The 14,003-nt window shown below is 40.7% G+C and overlaps 1 protein-coding gene across 1 annotated transcript in view; it reads right to left on the bottom strand.

The window, feature by feature from the left end:
* Nucleotides 1–14,003, bottom strand: part of CRNKL1 (crooked neck pre-mRNA splicing factor 1) — a 29,178-nt gene that overhangs the window by 6,787 nt on the left and 8,388 nt on the right. Inside the window, 7 exon segments of the mRNA XM_049775588.1 lie at nt 2,914–3,015; nt 3,971–4,210; nt 6,067–6,147; nt 6,447–6,506; nt 7,918–8,109; nt 10,032–10,202; nt 11,159–11,337. Of these exon segments, the coding sequence (XP_049631545.1) occupies nt 2,914–3,015; nt 3,971–4,210; nt 6,067–6,147; nt 6,447–6,506; nt 7,918–8,109; nt 10,032–10,202; nt 11,159–11,337 (1,025 nt within the window).

The raw sequence follows: 14,003 nt of genomic DNA, 5'->3' as shown, positions 1-14,003 counted from the left end.
ATAAAGTTTGCATTATCTGATATTAGTATGGCCACTCCAGCTTTTTTATGGGTGTTGTTTGCTTGGATAACTTTTCTCCAGCCTTTTATTTGAGTCTATGTTTGTTCTGACTATTCAGGTGCGTTTCTTGTAGGCAGCAGAAGGTTGGATTGAGTTTTTTGATCCATTTAGCCACTCTGTGTCTCTTAACTGGTGCATTTAGTCCATTGACGTTGAGAGAAAGAATTGTCCTGGGATTTAACGCCATCTTTATTTCAAAATTTGGTGTGTCTTTTGGGTAGTCTTGTCTTAGATTAGGTCTTTCAGTTTTTCTCTTAAGACTGGTTTTGTGTCTGTGAAGTTTCTGAGCTGTTTTTTGTCTGTGAAACCATGTATTCTTCCATCAAACCGGAAAGTGAGTTTTGCTGGGTATAGTATTCTGGGTGAAGCATTCATTTCATTCAGTCTTGTCACAATATCCCACCACTGCTTTCTGGCATTGAGCGTTTCTGGTGACAGGTCTGCTGTAAATCTCAGGGAAGCTTGCTTGAACATGATTTCCCCTTTGGATCTTGCTGTTTTCAGAATTCTGTCTCTATCTGTGGGATTTGTCATTGTGACTAGGATGTGTCTTGGGGTGGTTTTACTGGGGTCTCTTTTGGTTGGTACTCTTCGGGCATGCAGGATTTGATCACATATATTCTTTAGCTCTGGAAGTTTCTCTTTAATGATGTTCTTGACCATTGATTCTTCCTGGAAATTTTCTTCCTGGGTCTCTGGGACTCCAATGATTCTTAAGTTGTTTCTGTTGATCTTATCATAGACTTCTATTTTCGTCTGTTCCCATTCTTTGACTAATTTTTCCATTGTCTGCTCATTTGCTTTAAGTTTTTTGTCCAATCTCTCCTGCTGTATGGAATTGTTATGTATCTCATCTTCCACAGCACCAAGTCTATTCTCAGCTTCTGATACCCTGTCCCAGAGCTTATCCATTTTGTCATTCACTTCGTTTACTGACTTTTTCAGTCCTGTTAGTTGGCATGTTATTTCAGTTTGGAGTTTTGTCATTTCTGCCTTCATATTTTCTTGGTTCTTATTAGTGTTCTGTTCAACTCGATCCATGGTTTCTTGGAGTCTGTTGAGCACCTTCCATATTGCTAGTCTAAAGTCCTTATCTGAGAGGTTGATTAGTTGTTCAGTCATTATCTGGTCCTCAGAATTGTCATCTTCATTCTCTATGTCTGATGCTGGCCTGCGTTGTTTCCCCATTGTCACACTTGTATTGTGGGTTTTTCTACGTGTTGTGGTGGTATTCATTGTCTATATGATGTAGGCAGCACACTCCTCTGGCTCCTCCCTTTCTGGATGGGCTGACTTGCCTCTAAGGGAGGGGAGTCCTCCGTGGATGAAGCCTCACACTGGGTCAAATCTTAGGCCCGAGCATGCAACAGAGAAGACAGTCCAGAGAGAAATGTTTGCTTCTGTGATATAGCGCCGTTCTTAGTGTGATTTTTCCTTCTTGTTGCAATGGAGTTCTTTCCTTAGAAAGAGTGCACGCCACGTAGCAAAGCGGAGCGGCCGTGCTCCTCTGAGCCTCTTTTTGCCCCACTCGCAAGAGTTTCACGCAAGAGGACAGTAGACAGACATAGACAGGTCACACTCACAGTCTTTCACAGTTGAGCCCCACTGGGCCAGTGTACTTTCGCGGATTTTCCCCGCCTGGTGTCACACACAGGGAGCCAGCTCTTGCAAAGCTTAGCCGGTTTTTATGCTCTGAAGTCCCTCCCTGAAAATGGCGTCTGGGCGAGCGAGGTTTCTGGAGGCTCTTTTTGCCCCACTCGCAAGAGTTTCACGCAAGAGGACAGTAGACAGACATAGACAGGTCACACTCACAGTCTTTCACAGTTGAGCCCCACTAGGCCAGTGTACTTTCGCGGATTTTCCCCGCCTGGTGTCACACACAGGGAGCCAGCTCTTGCAAAGCTTAGCCGGTTTTTATGCTCTGAAGTCCCTCCCTGAAAATGGCGTCTGGGCGAGCGAGGTTTCTGGAGGCTCTTTTTGCCCCACTCGCAAGAGTTTCACGCAAGAGGACAGTAGACAGACATAGACAGGTCACACTCACAGTCTTTCACAGTTGAGCCCCACTGGGCCAGTGTACTTTCGCGGATTTTCCCCGCCTGGTGTCACACACAGGGAGCCAGCTCTTGCAAAGCTTAGCCGGTTTTTATGCTCTGAAGTCCCTCCCTGAAAATGGCGTCTGGGCGAGCGAGGTTTCTGGAGGCTCTTTTTGCCCCACTCGCAAGAGTTTCACGCAAGAGGACAGTAGACAGACATAGACAGGTCACACTCACAGTCTTTCACAGTTGAGCCCCACTGGGCCAGTGTACTTTCGCGGATTTTCCCCGCCTGGTGTCACACACAGGGAGCCAGCTCTTGCAAAGCTTAGCCGGTTTTTATGCTCTGAAGTCCCTCCCTCAGCAGTTTACTTCTATATTCAATTAGGTGTCTAAAATAGTCTTAAAACTTGCAAGTATTTTTACTTAATCCATGCTCTACAAATTATTCACACACACGACAAATATTGACCTTATTTAAGATTTAACAATCTAGAGTCATGAGAATCAGGTTAAAAGAAAGTAATTTGGGCCCGGAGAGATAGCACAATGGCGTTTGCATTGCAAGCAGCCGATCCAGAACCAAAGGTGGTTGGTTTGAATCCCGGTGTCCCATATGGTCCCCTGTGTCTGCCAGGAGCTATTTCTGAACAGACAACCAGGAGTAACCCTTGAGCACCGCCAGGTGTGGCCCAAAAACCAAAAAAAAAAAAAAAAAAAAAAAGAAAGTAATTTAAAATAAAATTAAAAAAAAACAAACAACAAGTTATGATTCAAATGCTGCGATTCAAGTAAAACCCAATTTATAAAGCCAGGCTACCTTGACGTGTTGTGTCCGCTGAAGCAATCGCCGGTAAAGATTTCGTGTTCTTTCAGTTTCTTCCTGCTCAATTTCAAAATCAATATAGGATTTCCAAAGCACCTGAGAGAAATAACCCAATAGGTTAGTCTTGACAATCAAAGAGCAACCAGTCCTTACGATAAGCCATCCCACCTTAGGATATCTAGGAACCCAGGACTTCTATGAATAAGTAAAGAACAGAAGACATATGGATAGAAATAGTGGCAACTACATGCTGCCCCAAAATTGACTAGGACTTTTAATTATGAGATAAAAAAGATTCAAATTTTTATTGGGATTTTAAAATGCTGTATTATTATTCAATTCTTCATGGCACTGTAACTGTACTGTCCTATACAATTAAAATACTTGGGAGAAAACAGGCAAGGATAGTATTTACCATTGATATGAGCTCAATTCAGTATAGCTTGTTAGGTACAATGATGAGTAAGATGAGTTCTGGACACCTAGAAGCTGACAGGTGAGGAGGTGAAGTTGACTAATGGCACCAGTAACATATAAAGCCCTGTCTTACAGTCATAAATGCAGTCAGTGGGCCCAAAACATTAAATGAATACTGGGTCCCTTACAAAATGGCTCATGCTATTCAAATTGGCCCTAACTGTGGCCTAGTGCCATCTTGTGGCTCCAGTTTAAATACCAAGAGATATTTCCAGAACATCCTATTTAGTTAGGGACTCTTCAAATATCAGAGTGGGAGTTGGATTGCTTTCCTCTATCTCCTTTTCTTTCCAAATGAGACTGCGTGATATATCTATTCCTTTTTGTGTCCAAACCCATTACTGTTCTGTTTGAGAATAGGAGAAGAGTGACAACTAACCCCATTATGTTCCAGTTCATTCTAACTGTCTGGTTACTTGAGAAAGGGGTGCTTTGAAGCCCTAATCTGAATGAAAAAAGACTGCAGGTTAGTTAAGACTATTTTATGCTCTAAAAAGCATATACTTCTAAATAGTTATTAGAAATCCTTCTAGAGAACACCTAAAAAAGATCATGTTCAACTCAAGGTCCTCACCTCGGGCATATCTAAGCGTGGCTGACTGATGGCTAACTCGTAGATTGCCCGGGCTCTCTCAATATCACCAAGGATTGTCTCTAATTCTGCAAATTTAATCCACGAGGTACAGTTTTCAGGTCCAAATTCCAAGAACTTTTCATAAAGCTTTCGGCATCGGTCAAATTCTCGAAGCTGTAGCTCCAATTCTATGTACCCTTTAAATAACTTGTTCTTTGGACATTTACCTATTGATGTTCCCTGGAAAATAAAATGAATAAAATCATTGTGATAACTTGATGGATTCAACCTCTACAGATACTGTTGAACAATTCTAGAAGCTGTTTCCTGCTGAGCAAGAACCTGGCAGAAAAAAAAAACACGGCAAATTATTATTTCCATTGGGGGTACCACATTGTTCAGTCCTCTCTTTATAAGGCCAAAATAAATAAATATTCAGCTGTAGAGAGGAACAGTGTCCACTTTTGTCTATTAGTTTGGGGACCTTCACCAGTGTCCCCAACTTCTTTCCTGCCCTTCCTCCACCTGTCTCTATGCAGATATTTTTCATCTCTCTTTATTCTTTTTTTTTTCCTTTTAGGCACTGTGGTTTACAGTATTGTAAAACAAACTTTAAGAAGTTATGCAACATAAATATATTCTTTCTTTCTTCTTTTTGATGTTTGGGCCACACCTAGTGGCGCTCAGAGGTTATTTCTGGTTCTGTGCTCAGAAGTCACTTCTGGCAGGTTTGGGGGACCATACGGGATGCTGGGGATCAAACCCAGTACATCCCAGGTTGGCAGCGTGTAAGGCAAATGCTATACCACTATGCTATCATGCTGGCCCCAGGGTCTGTATATTTCTTATGTGTTCCTATACTGATCCTGTTAAGAAATGTTTATTTTTAGGACACATTCAACATTGCTCAGTGCAATGCGTACTTAGGGATCACTCCTGGCTGAACTCAGAGGACAGAATGAGATGTTAAAGATAAAATTAAGTGGTATGTATGCATGGTAAGTGATCTACTTGCTGTACTATCTCTTGACCCTTCCATTAAAAAATCTTTTTTAAAAAATATATTTATTGATTGATTGGATTTTTTTGGCCACACCCAGCAGTGCTTAGGGTTATTCCTGGTTCTGCACTCAGAAATCGGCCCTGGCAGGCTGAGGGACCATATAGGTACTGGGAAATGAACCAGGTCCCTCCCAGGTCGGCCGCATGCAAGGCATACGCCCTACCTCTGTGCTATCTCTCCAGACTCCACTAAGAAATCTTAATGAGAGCTGGAATATGGCTCAAGTGGAAAAACACATGCCGTGCATGTGCAAAGACCCGTGGCTCTATCTCTGGCATTCATGGCACCTGAGTACCATTAGCTCCTAATCACCTCCAGTATGAGTCTATGCAAAGAAAAAAAATCAGAACAACTGTTAAGTAAGAAGTGTGATTAATACACCAAAACTTTGTTCAAGATTAGCCTACTAAGTTCTAATTCTATAGAAAAGTCTGGTCACTACTAAATTTCAAATGCTAAAGTAGAATGTTCATTTCCCAAGCAAATAAGAATAAATTATTTGGGGCTGCGCTAGGGAGATAACACTGCAGTAGGGTCTTTGTCTACATGAGGCTACCACAGATTCAATCCCTAGCACTCCATCTGGTACCGTGACCCTGCCAGGAGTGATCCCTGAATGCAAAGCCAGGAGTAAACTCCAAACACTGCAAGGTGTTGGATGTCCCCAGGCCCGAAAGGGATACATTACCACCCAATAAGTCCTCAAAGACCATGTGTTTTCTAACATGTCTTGAGTTATAAAGGAATTCTAAGAACTAGACAACTGTGATAATGATGATTCTGATTTCTCTTATAAAACTTAATGATGTGGGGTGGGAGCGATAGCACAGTGGTAAGGCATTTGCCTTGCATGTGGTCAATACAGGATGGACCCTGTTTCGAATCCCGGCATCCCATATGGTCCCCAAGCCTGTTAGGAGTGACTTCTGAGCACAGAGCTGGAGTAACCGGAGTGCTGACGGGTGTGATCCCAAAACAAAACAAACAAACAAACAAAAAAAACCTTAATGATGCATCATGAATCTTTACTTACCAAAGCTCTTCTGGCAAAGGGCAAATTTTTCTGTCTAATTTCAAATTGTGCATATAATAACCACATTTTGGCAAACGTGAACTAGAAAACAAAAGTTTAAGACATGTATTTATGGTAAGTCAAATCATTGTATATAATTAACAAAAGGTCCTTAGAAAGTTGGTTTTCCTAAAACATAACATCCAACCCTAAATTCTACAACTTTAACATCTGCGTCATCCACCTATCACTTACTAATAAATCCATACAAATATACAATTAAGGTATTTATGGCAGAAAACAGTTTATTTTTTCCAGGGTGCTTAGTAGAGGAAAATGGTCAGCTGAATACTGTCTTCCTAAATATCACAAGTCAAAGAAGCACCTTTAAACAAGTATACCTTTTTGTGTGGAATTAGTTCCAAAGATGCTTGATACACCTGTCTTGTCCTCTCGGGATCCTGCAATAGGTGAGAAATTTTCACAAAATTATTAAGGTGTATACTAATTTTATTAATATGAGGGATGGGGTACACTTCCAACAATGAATGTTTCCACAATTTTTGCTGTTTTCAAGTCTTGATTCCATTTATGATCTAAAGCACAAAACCTATAGGTATCAACAAATCATCAAACTAGTCATAGAACTAACTGAGGGTGTCTGTTAACTTTAAAGGCTTTTAAAAATGTTTTTTTTTTTGGTAGCAAAAAGGAGCAATAACATTTTCTTCCTCCCTCCCTCCCTCCCTTCTTCCCTCCCTCCCGTTCCCTCCTTCCCTTCCTCCTTCCCTTCCTCCTTTCCTTCCTCCTTTCCTTCCTTCCTTCCTTCCTTCCTTCCTTCCTTCCTTCCTTCCTTCCTTCCTTCCTTCCTTCCTTCCTTCCTTCCTTCCTTCCTTCCTTCCTTCCTTCCTTCCTTCCTTCCTTCCTTCCTTCCTTCCTTCCTTTTTTGGTTTTTGGGTCACACCTGGCAGTGTTCAGGGATTACTCCTGGCTCTATGCTCTGAAATCGCTACTGGCAGTCTCAGGGGACCATATGGGATGCTGGGTTTCGAACCACTGGTTTTCTGCATGCAAGGCAAATGCCTTACCTCCATGCTTTCTCTCCGGCCCCCTGATGTTTTCTTTCTTTTCTTTTTTGCTTTTTGGGCCACACCCAGTGATGCTCAGGGGTTACTCCTGGCTATGTGCTCAGAAATTGCTTCTGGCTTGGGGGATCATATGGGATGTCAGGGAATTGAAATATGATCCATCCTAGGTTAGAACGTGCAAGGCAAATGTCCTATCACTTGCAACACCACTCTGGCCCCAGCTATGATATTTTCTAACCTTAGATCAAGAGCAAAAAGCTAATTTCTTTTTGCTACCACAGTGTAAGCAATTTCTGAAAAATCCCATCTGATTACTAGTAAAAGCAGCAAAAAGTACAATCTAATTGTGATCCCTGGTTTGTGAGAAAATTGGGAACCAAGTATAGTTAAATGACGAGCTCCTTGGTTGCTTCCTTTGTATTCATGGGATAGCCCCAAGTTTAAAAAAAGAAATAAAACTTCTCTCCAAAGATCGTGTGTGTGTGTGTGTGTGTGTGTGTGTGTGTGTGTTGGCAGGGAACGAGGGTGTGCAGAAAACATCGAGTAAGCACACTTTTCTACCTTTGCTTCCAATTCCTCCTAAAGTGTGTGTGTGTGTGTATGTGTGTGTGTGTCAGAGGTGTGTGTGTGTCAGAGGTATGTGTGTGTCAGGGGTGTGTGTATATCAGGGGTGTGTGTGTCAGGGGTGTGTGTGTGTGTGTGTGTGTGTGTGTGTGTGTGTGTGTGTGTGTGTTGGCAGGGAACGAGGGTGTGCAGAAAACATCGAGTAAGCACACTTTTCTACCTTTGCTTCCAATTCCTCGTAAAGTGCGTAGTTGACCCAAAGATAGATGTAGCGCTTCCAATGTCTTTTCTCCTGAATAGGTGGCACATTAGCAATGGCTCTTTCATAGACCTCACGGACAGTTTCTGCTTCTGCATCACTTTCTACCAAGCGCAAATAATCAAACCAAGCATCATAATTGTGTGGGTTAGCCTGGAAAGACAAATTGGTTAAATAAGCAAAAACAAGTTATTAGAATATGTGATCTAAAAACAAAGCACCAGATAGACTCTCTGCATTTTAATAGCTTCTCTGTTCGATTTCACATGTAAAATATATCTTCCCTGGGTTGGGTATGTGGCTCAGTGATAGAGCACTTGCCTTATATAATCCTGGGTTGGATTCCTGGTGCATGCATGTGTGTGCACATACACATAATCTTGTTCCCACTCACCCCTGAAGGTCCAAGTATGTGGTTTAAAGAGGTAGAGTATGGAACAAATGCCTCATAAATGTTAACACTGGCCTATCTTTTTCTCTGTCACACACGCAAACACACACACACGCACAAGCACGCACACAGACACACACATACACACGCACAAGCGTAGGCATACAACGTCTGGAGATGTGGCATATTTGATTTTTGGATCATATTATACAGCAATGCTTAGACCTTATTTTTGGCAGTGCTTGCGGGACTATATGGGATGCCAGGATCAAACCCATGCTGGCTGTGTGCGTTGGCTGTGTGCAAGGCAAAGGCATACATTCTATCCACTGTATTTCTCTAGAGTGAGTGTCATAAATTCAATCCCAGGCACCAAGATGCTTCTCCTCCCTCTCTGAGAACCAGTAGCTGTGGTGACCCATTTAAAATTAAAAAAAGAAAAAATAATAAATAACTGAGGGGACAGCTTTTAGTTATATAGATGTCCCATTAAGCCCCTTTCTCCTATAACCATTCTCCAAATATTCAATCATTAGATTCTCTAATTCATAGTTACATTATTTTATCTACTTTTAAGATTATAATAAAATTATATCATGCCCACAAGTGATCCTTTTTTGTTTTTCGTTTTTTGTTTTTTTTGGGGGGGCCACACTCGTTTGACGCTCAGGGGTTACTCCTGGCTATGCGTTCAGAAATCACCCCTGGCTTGGGGGGACCATATGGGACACTGGGGGATCGAACCGCGGTCCGTCTGCTTGCAAGGCAGACACCTTACCTCTAACGCCACCTTCCTGGCTCCCCACAAGTGACCTTTTATAATTTTTGCAATTAACTTAGTCTTAAACACATCTTACTCTTGTCATTTAACCCCAGTCCTTTGGAGATTTCTTTATTAATTTAATAAACGAAAATATTTTTCTTACACTGAATAGTAAAAGAAAATGCTACGTCTTTTAATTCAAAGCTTACATGGTACATTATAGGGCCAGAGAGATTGTACAGCGGCTAAGGCATTTGCCTTGCAGGTAACCAACTTAGGTTTTATCCCTGGCATAACATATGCCCCCCCCACCTCAGACTCAGCCAGTAGTGATCCCAAAGCGCAAAGCCAAGTGTAAGCCCAGGCACAGCTGGGTGTGATCCAAAAATTCATAGAGTAAACTACATTATAGAAGAGTGAAAAGTAAACCTTGTCATCTTTTAAGAAGGCAAGCTAAAAGTTGATACAAAAAGGTAGACTTAACTGATCAAATCTGACTCTTCCCATTTTTTAAAAACAGAACCCAGATTTCTCATTCAAATTTCAATGCTCAATCAGCAATTTACAAAATGACCTTCAATATGTGAGTGGCAGAATACATCCAAATGTTCTATGCTTACCTGTTCTGCGTGTGTGTATTTTAAGGCCACACCCAGCGGCACTTAGGGGTTTCTCCTGGCTCTGCACCCAGAAATTACTCTTGGTGGGTTTGCAGATAGAACCCGAGTCAAATGCCCTAACCACTGTACTATCACTTCAGCCCTGTATATGCTTCTCCTTTCTAGGAGACTGCTTTATTCTACTTGTGAAACAGTTGCCAATTTATTGGTACTCTACACTTGCTATTATTCTCTTTATTGTACACACATTAGGTGGCACGTCTCAGTTACCTGCAGGGTTAAGCATCTACATCCCGCTCACCTTTACTTCTTCTTCATACTGGAACCTCCTCTTGCTTACGATGATGTCTTCAATGCCCCGCCGATCACCAAACTTCTTCTCAAAAATGGTGTAGTTTTTAAAGAGTTCCTGGGCCTCTTGTTTTGAAATTCTATCCAGAGCATACTTGTATATCACTCGTACCCTTTCAAACTAAAAACAGAATAATTATCTATGTGTAGTTATGAAGGGCCTTACACTGTGGGCAAGCCCTGGTGGCCTCAGCCTCGGCTGGCCTAAGCAACCATAAATCACTGCATCCTGTATTTTACTTTACCCTCTGGCCTAATGTGGGAACCTTGAGAAACAGCTGAGGTTCCTTGAGTGTAACTAGGGAGATCTCCCCAACAAATTATTTATAAGTCACATTATGAAATCTCATAATGTCCAAAATAAGACCTTTCTCCTTGTGTCCAGAGTACTTCAGTCAAGATACAACCTCACTTAGAATTCCATTTGTAACATGATACTTGACACTGTCAATGGGATGTCATGTCAGACCAAATGGAATCAGAAGTGGCTACTTCTCTCCATCAAACTTGGGTCTTTCCTAGTAAGCCACATTTGCTTGCTAACACTCAGAGCCATCTGAGATTTCCCCACAAATATGTTATTTTAGTATATGTGCTACCGAAGCGAGCACAAATATGTTCTTTTAGAAATCAGGTTTATAGTGGGGATGACATGGGGGTAATGCTAGGTCCTGGGAAAGCAAGATAAAATGGTGCAGGGCCAAAGGACTCTGTAGACCTTTCGAAGGAGCAGGCCATATATGAGAATGAGGAGCTTCCTTTAGTCGGCCTTCCTCAGATCTATGAAGAGCCCAACCAAGGTCCCATGGAACTGTAATGCACTCAGTGGAACACATTTTGGGAACTGCTGACTAATTCTGTGAGAATCAGTGGGTTGATGGACACTGTAGACAATTACAGCTAGGAAAAAAACAGGTGCACACTGTGCAGTAGATAGATTCTCCCAAAAATTACAAAAAAAATTGTTACATATTTTGTAAATATACAAGAAAGTAAAAATAAATTGAACGTGCACAGGACGCAATCTTTCCTATGCTACTATGCTTAAGATCGATCAGATTATTTTAGATTACTTACTTCTTTCTGATTTTCTTCAAATTTGGCAAAGGCCACATAAAGGTGTTCATCCATATGTTCATCTCCAAAAAACTCAACAGCTCTTTCATAGACTTTTCGCGCATGAGCAAAATAACCATGTTTTTCTTCAAAGCGGGCATACTTGATCCAATTTTTAACATCCGGATGCACAAGAACAAGTGCAGGGCAATTAAGGAAATTATCAGGGAAGAGACAAAATGACTTAAAAAGACAAAATAAAAAATATCACAAAACCCTGATAATGCAAACTACTATCCAAGAGTCATGAAATATCTCCAAATTTGAAGAATGAGCAAACTGACATCCATAAAGGAGGGAGTATCCTGTTTGTCTGTTCCTATCTGCCCTTAGCCATAATTTTAGTGAAAACAAACAGGAGTCTGGAGTCATGACCCATGTACTAACCATGTGATACTAGAGAAGTCATTGCCTCAGACTCAGTTTTACCACCAACAAATGGAGAAAAATAAAATCAACTTCCAAGAATATCATAAATATCTCTGGCTTTCAATGAGATGATGCCTGGGATGCTCTATGCAGTTTCCCACCAAAAGAACATGCTTCACAAATAATATCTATCATGTTATATGCCTAGGAACATTAATAATTAATGACTCAAAGAAAACCAACATGTTTAGCTGAATTGATTGAGTCAATAAAGCTCTGAATTAACACTTATATCTTAACAGGACTTAACTTTTTAATCTTCTTTCCTTGAGAAAACCTTTAATTTCTATAATAGCAATATATGTAAATATGTCAACAATGTAAGCACATTATTTTCATCATTGACCTAAAGCCCAAATTGGGACCAGCTCACACCTCCATCACTATCTGAGCATAGGATGAAGTTACTTTTTCATGTCTCTATTTCCTCATGTAGAAAATGGAGTAGTAAGACCATGCACCACAGATGGTGTTGTCAAGAGGATTAAATAATGTCTGTTAAGTACTTACAACAATGCCTAATATGACCAAGGATTATGAAGTTTATTGAACTAAAAGTAAATTTGACAATAGTAACTAAGAGGAAAATTGTGAAAAAATCTTGATTCTTACTCAAGATATTCTGTGAAGTTGCTTTTAGCACTGCAGAGGTCCCTAACTTTACTTGACCTCTCACCTTTTAAAAAATAAAATTACTCGGCACATATACACCATTCTCCCACTCCCCCCAAGAGAATTTTTTTAAGAAAGCAAAAAGAAAGAAACTCCCAGTTGTACCTGAGGCTACCACTACACTGCACCCTCCCATCTCTCCTGCCATTTCAGCACCAACCAGGAAATTGTATCACCCACTTTGGGATATATTGAATTAAAAAAACCATTCCCCATAGAAAGAATGTATGTGTAACATCTAGGACACCTGTATGTATCATGTAGATGTTTTTAACCCTAAAACCAACCATTCATAGTAGACTTTATTTTATCAGATACTAGTATCAAACTACATCAGACTGACTAATGTTCAGAGTTCTCGAATTACACTGGAATCAAGTTTCTCAAGAAAGTAAAACTTTTTGACCTCTCAATGCTTATCTGTGAAATGACAACCACAAATCTTGACTAATTTTGAGGTGAAAAAATTTTATCTAGTAGAATTCAAAATACAAAAACCAGGTCTGGAGTGATAGCACAGTGGTAGGGCATTTGCTTTGTATGCGGATGGACCTGGGTTCAATCCCTGGCATCCCATATGCTCCCACAAGCCTGCCAGGAGTGATTTCTGAACCACCGAGCGCTGCCTGTTGCCCCTCCCCACCAAAAGACTTCAAATACAGAAACCAGTGGATAATGAATGAATAGTAGCTATTGGTATTGACACATATATCATCTAATCTTCACTGTCACCAAACAACAGGAATTTTGGTTCTTCCTAGTTTCTTTTTGGGCCATACCTGGCAGTACTCAGGGTTTACTCTTGCCTATGCATCCAGGAATTACTCCTGGTGATGCACAGGGGACCATATGAAATTCCAGTGACTGGCTATATGTAATGCAAATCCCTTATGCACTGTACTATATTCTGGCCCTTTATTTCATTTCAAAGATGAACATGCCTAGGCCCCAGGTCAAAGGAGTTACAGGACTCTTTAAGGTCATATGGCTATTAAATCAGTAAACCTTCAGAAGGACCCAGTACTGGTGCCAACACAAACTTTATCAATAAATTGAACTGGCTACAAAAGTCAGTACCTGTGTATAACACTTCAACAAGTAACTATGACATTAAGGCTGAAATAGAAAAATAATTTAAATTTTACTGGAAGAGCCAAACAATCCAGATCACAAACTTTGATTATGCCAACCCATATTCTTAGAAGATATATGTGCTACAATTATGACGCAGAAAAATATCTTATCCTGTGAAATCATGCAATTTATTAAAACTTTGATGAACCTAGAGGATATCATGTTGAGAAAGTAAGTCAGAAGATGACAAATACTAGATAAACTCACGTATTAGTAGTATATAGAAGAAAAGAATAAAATTTCAAAAGGTGGCGGATATCTAGATTACTCTGGAACCTGGACTACAGAACCGAGAACAGGGAAGGAAAGAAACTGAACAGGGAAAGAGAACAGGGGTAAGGACAGAGCTTGAGATATACTAGAAGTGAAGAGATGTTATTAACTATTTTTCTGAACCATAGACCCAACGAAGCTGAAAACAGGAACCAAACTTAAAAATGTGCCTTTCAAGAGGGAGGAAAAACGGAGACATCAGTAGAGGGTAGTTGATTGATGATGGGCTATATACTGGACTACTCTATGCCTAAAACTCAACTATCAATTACTTTGTAATCAGCAGTGACTACATTAA

Source organism: Suncus etruscus, chromosome 6 (genome assembly GCF_024139225.1).
Source record: "Suncus etruscus isolate mSunEtr1 chromosome 6, mSunEtr1.pri.cur, whole genome shotgun sequence".
In the NCBI taxonomy this organism is placed as follows: Eukaryota; Metazoa; Chordata; class Mammalia; order Eulipotyphla; family Soricidae; genus Suncus; species Suncus etruscus.
The sequence above is the reverse complement of the archived record's forward strand: the minus strand, read 5'-3'. Positions and strand labels throughout refer to the sequence as shown.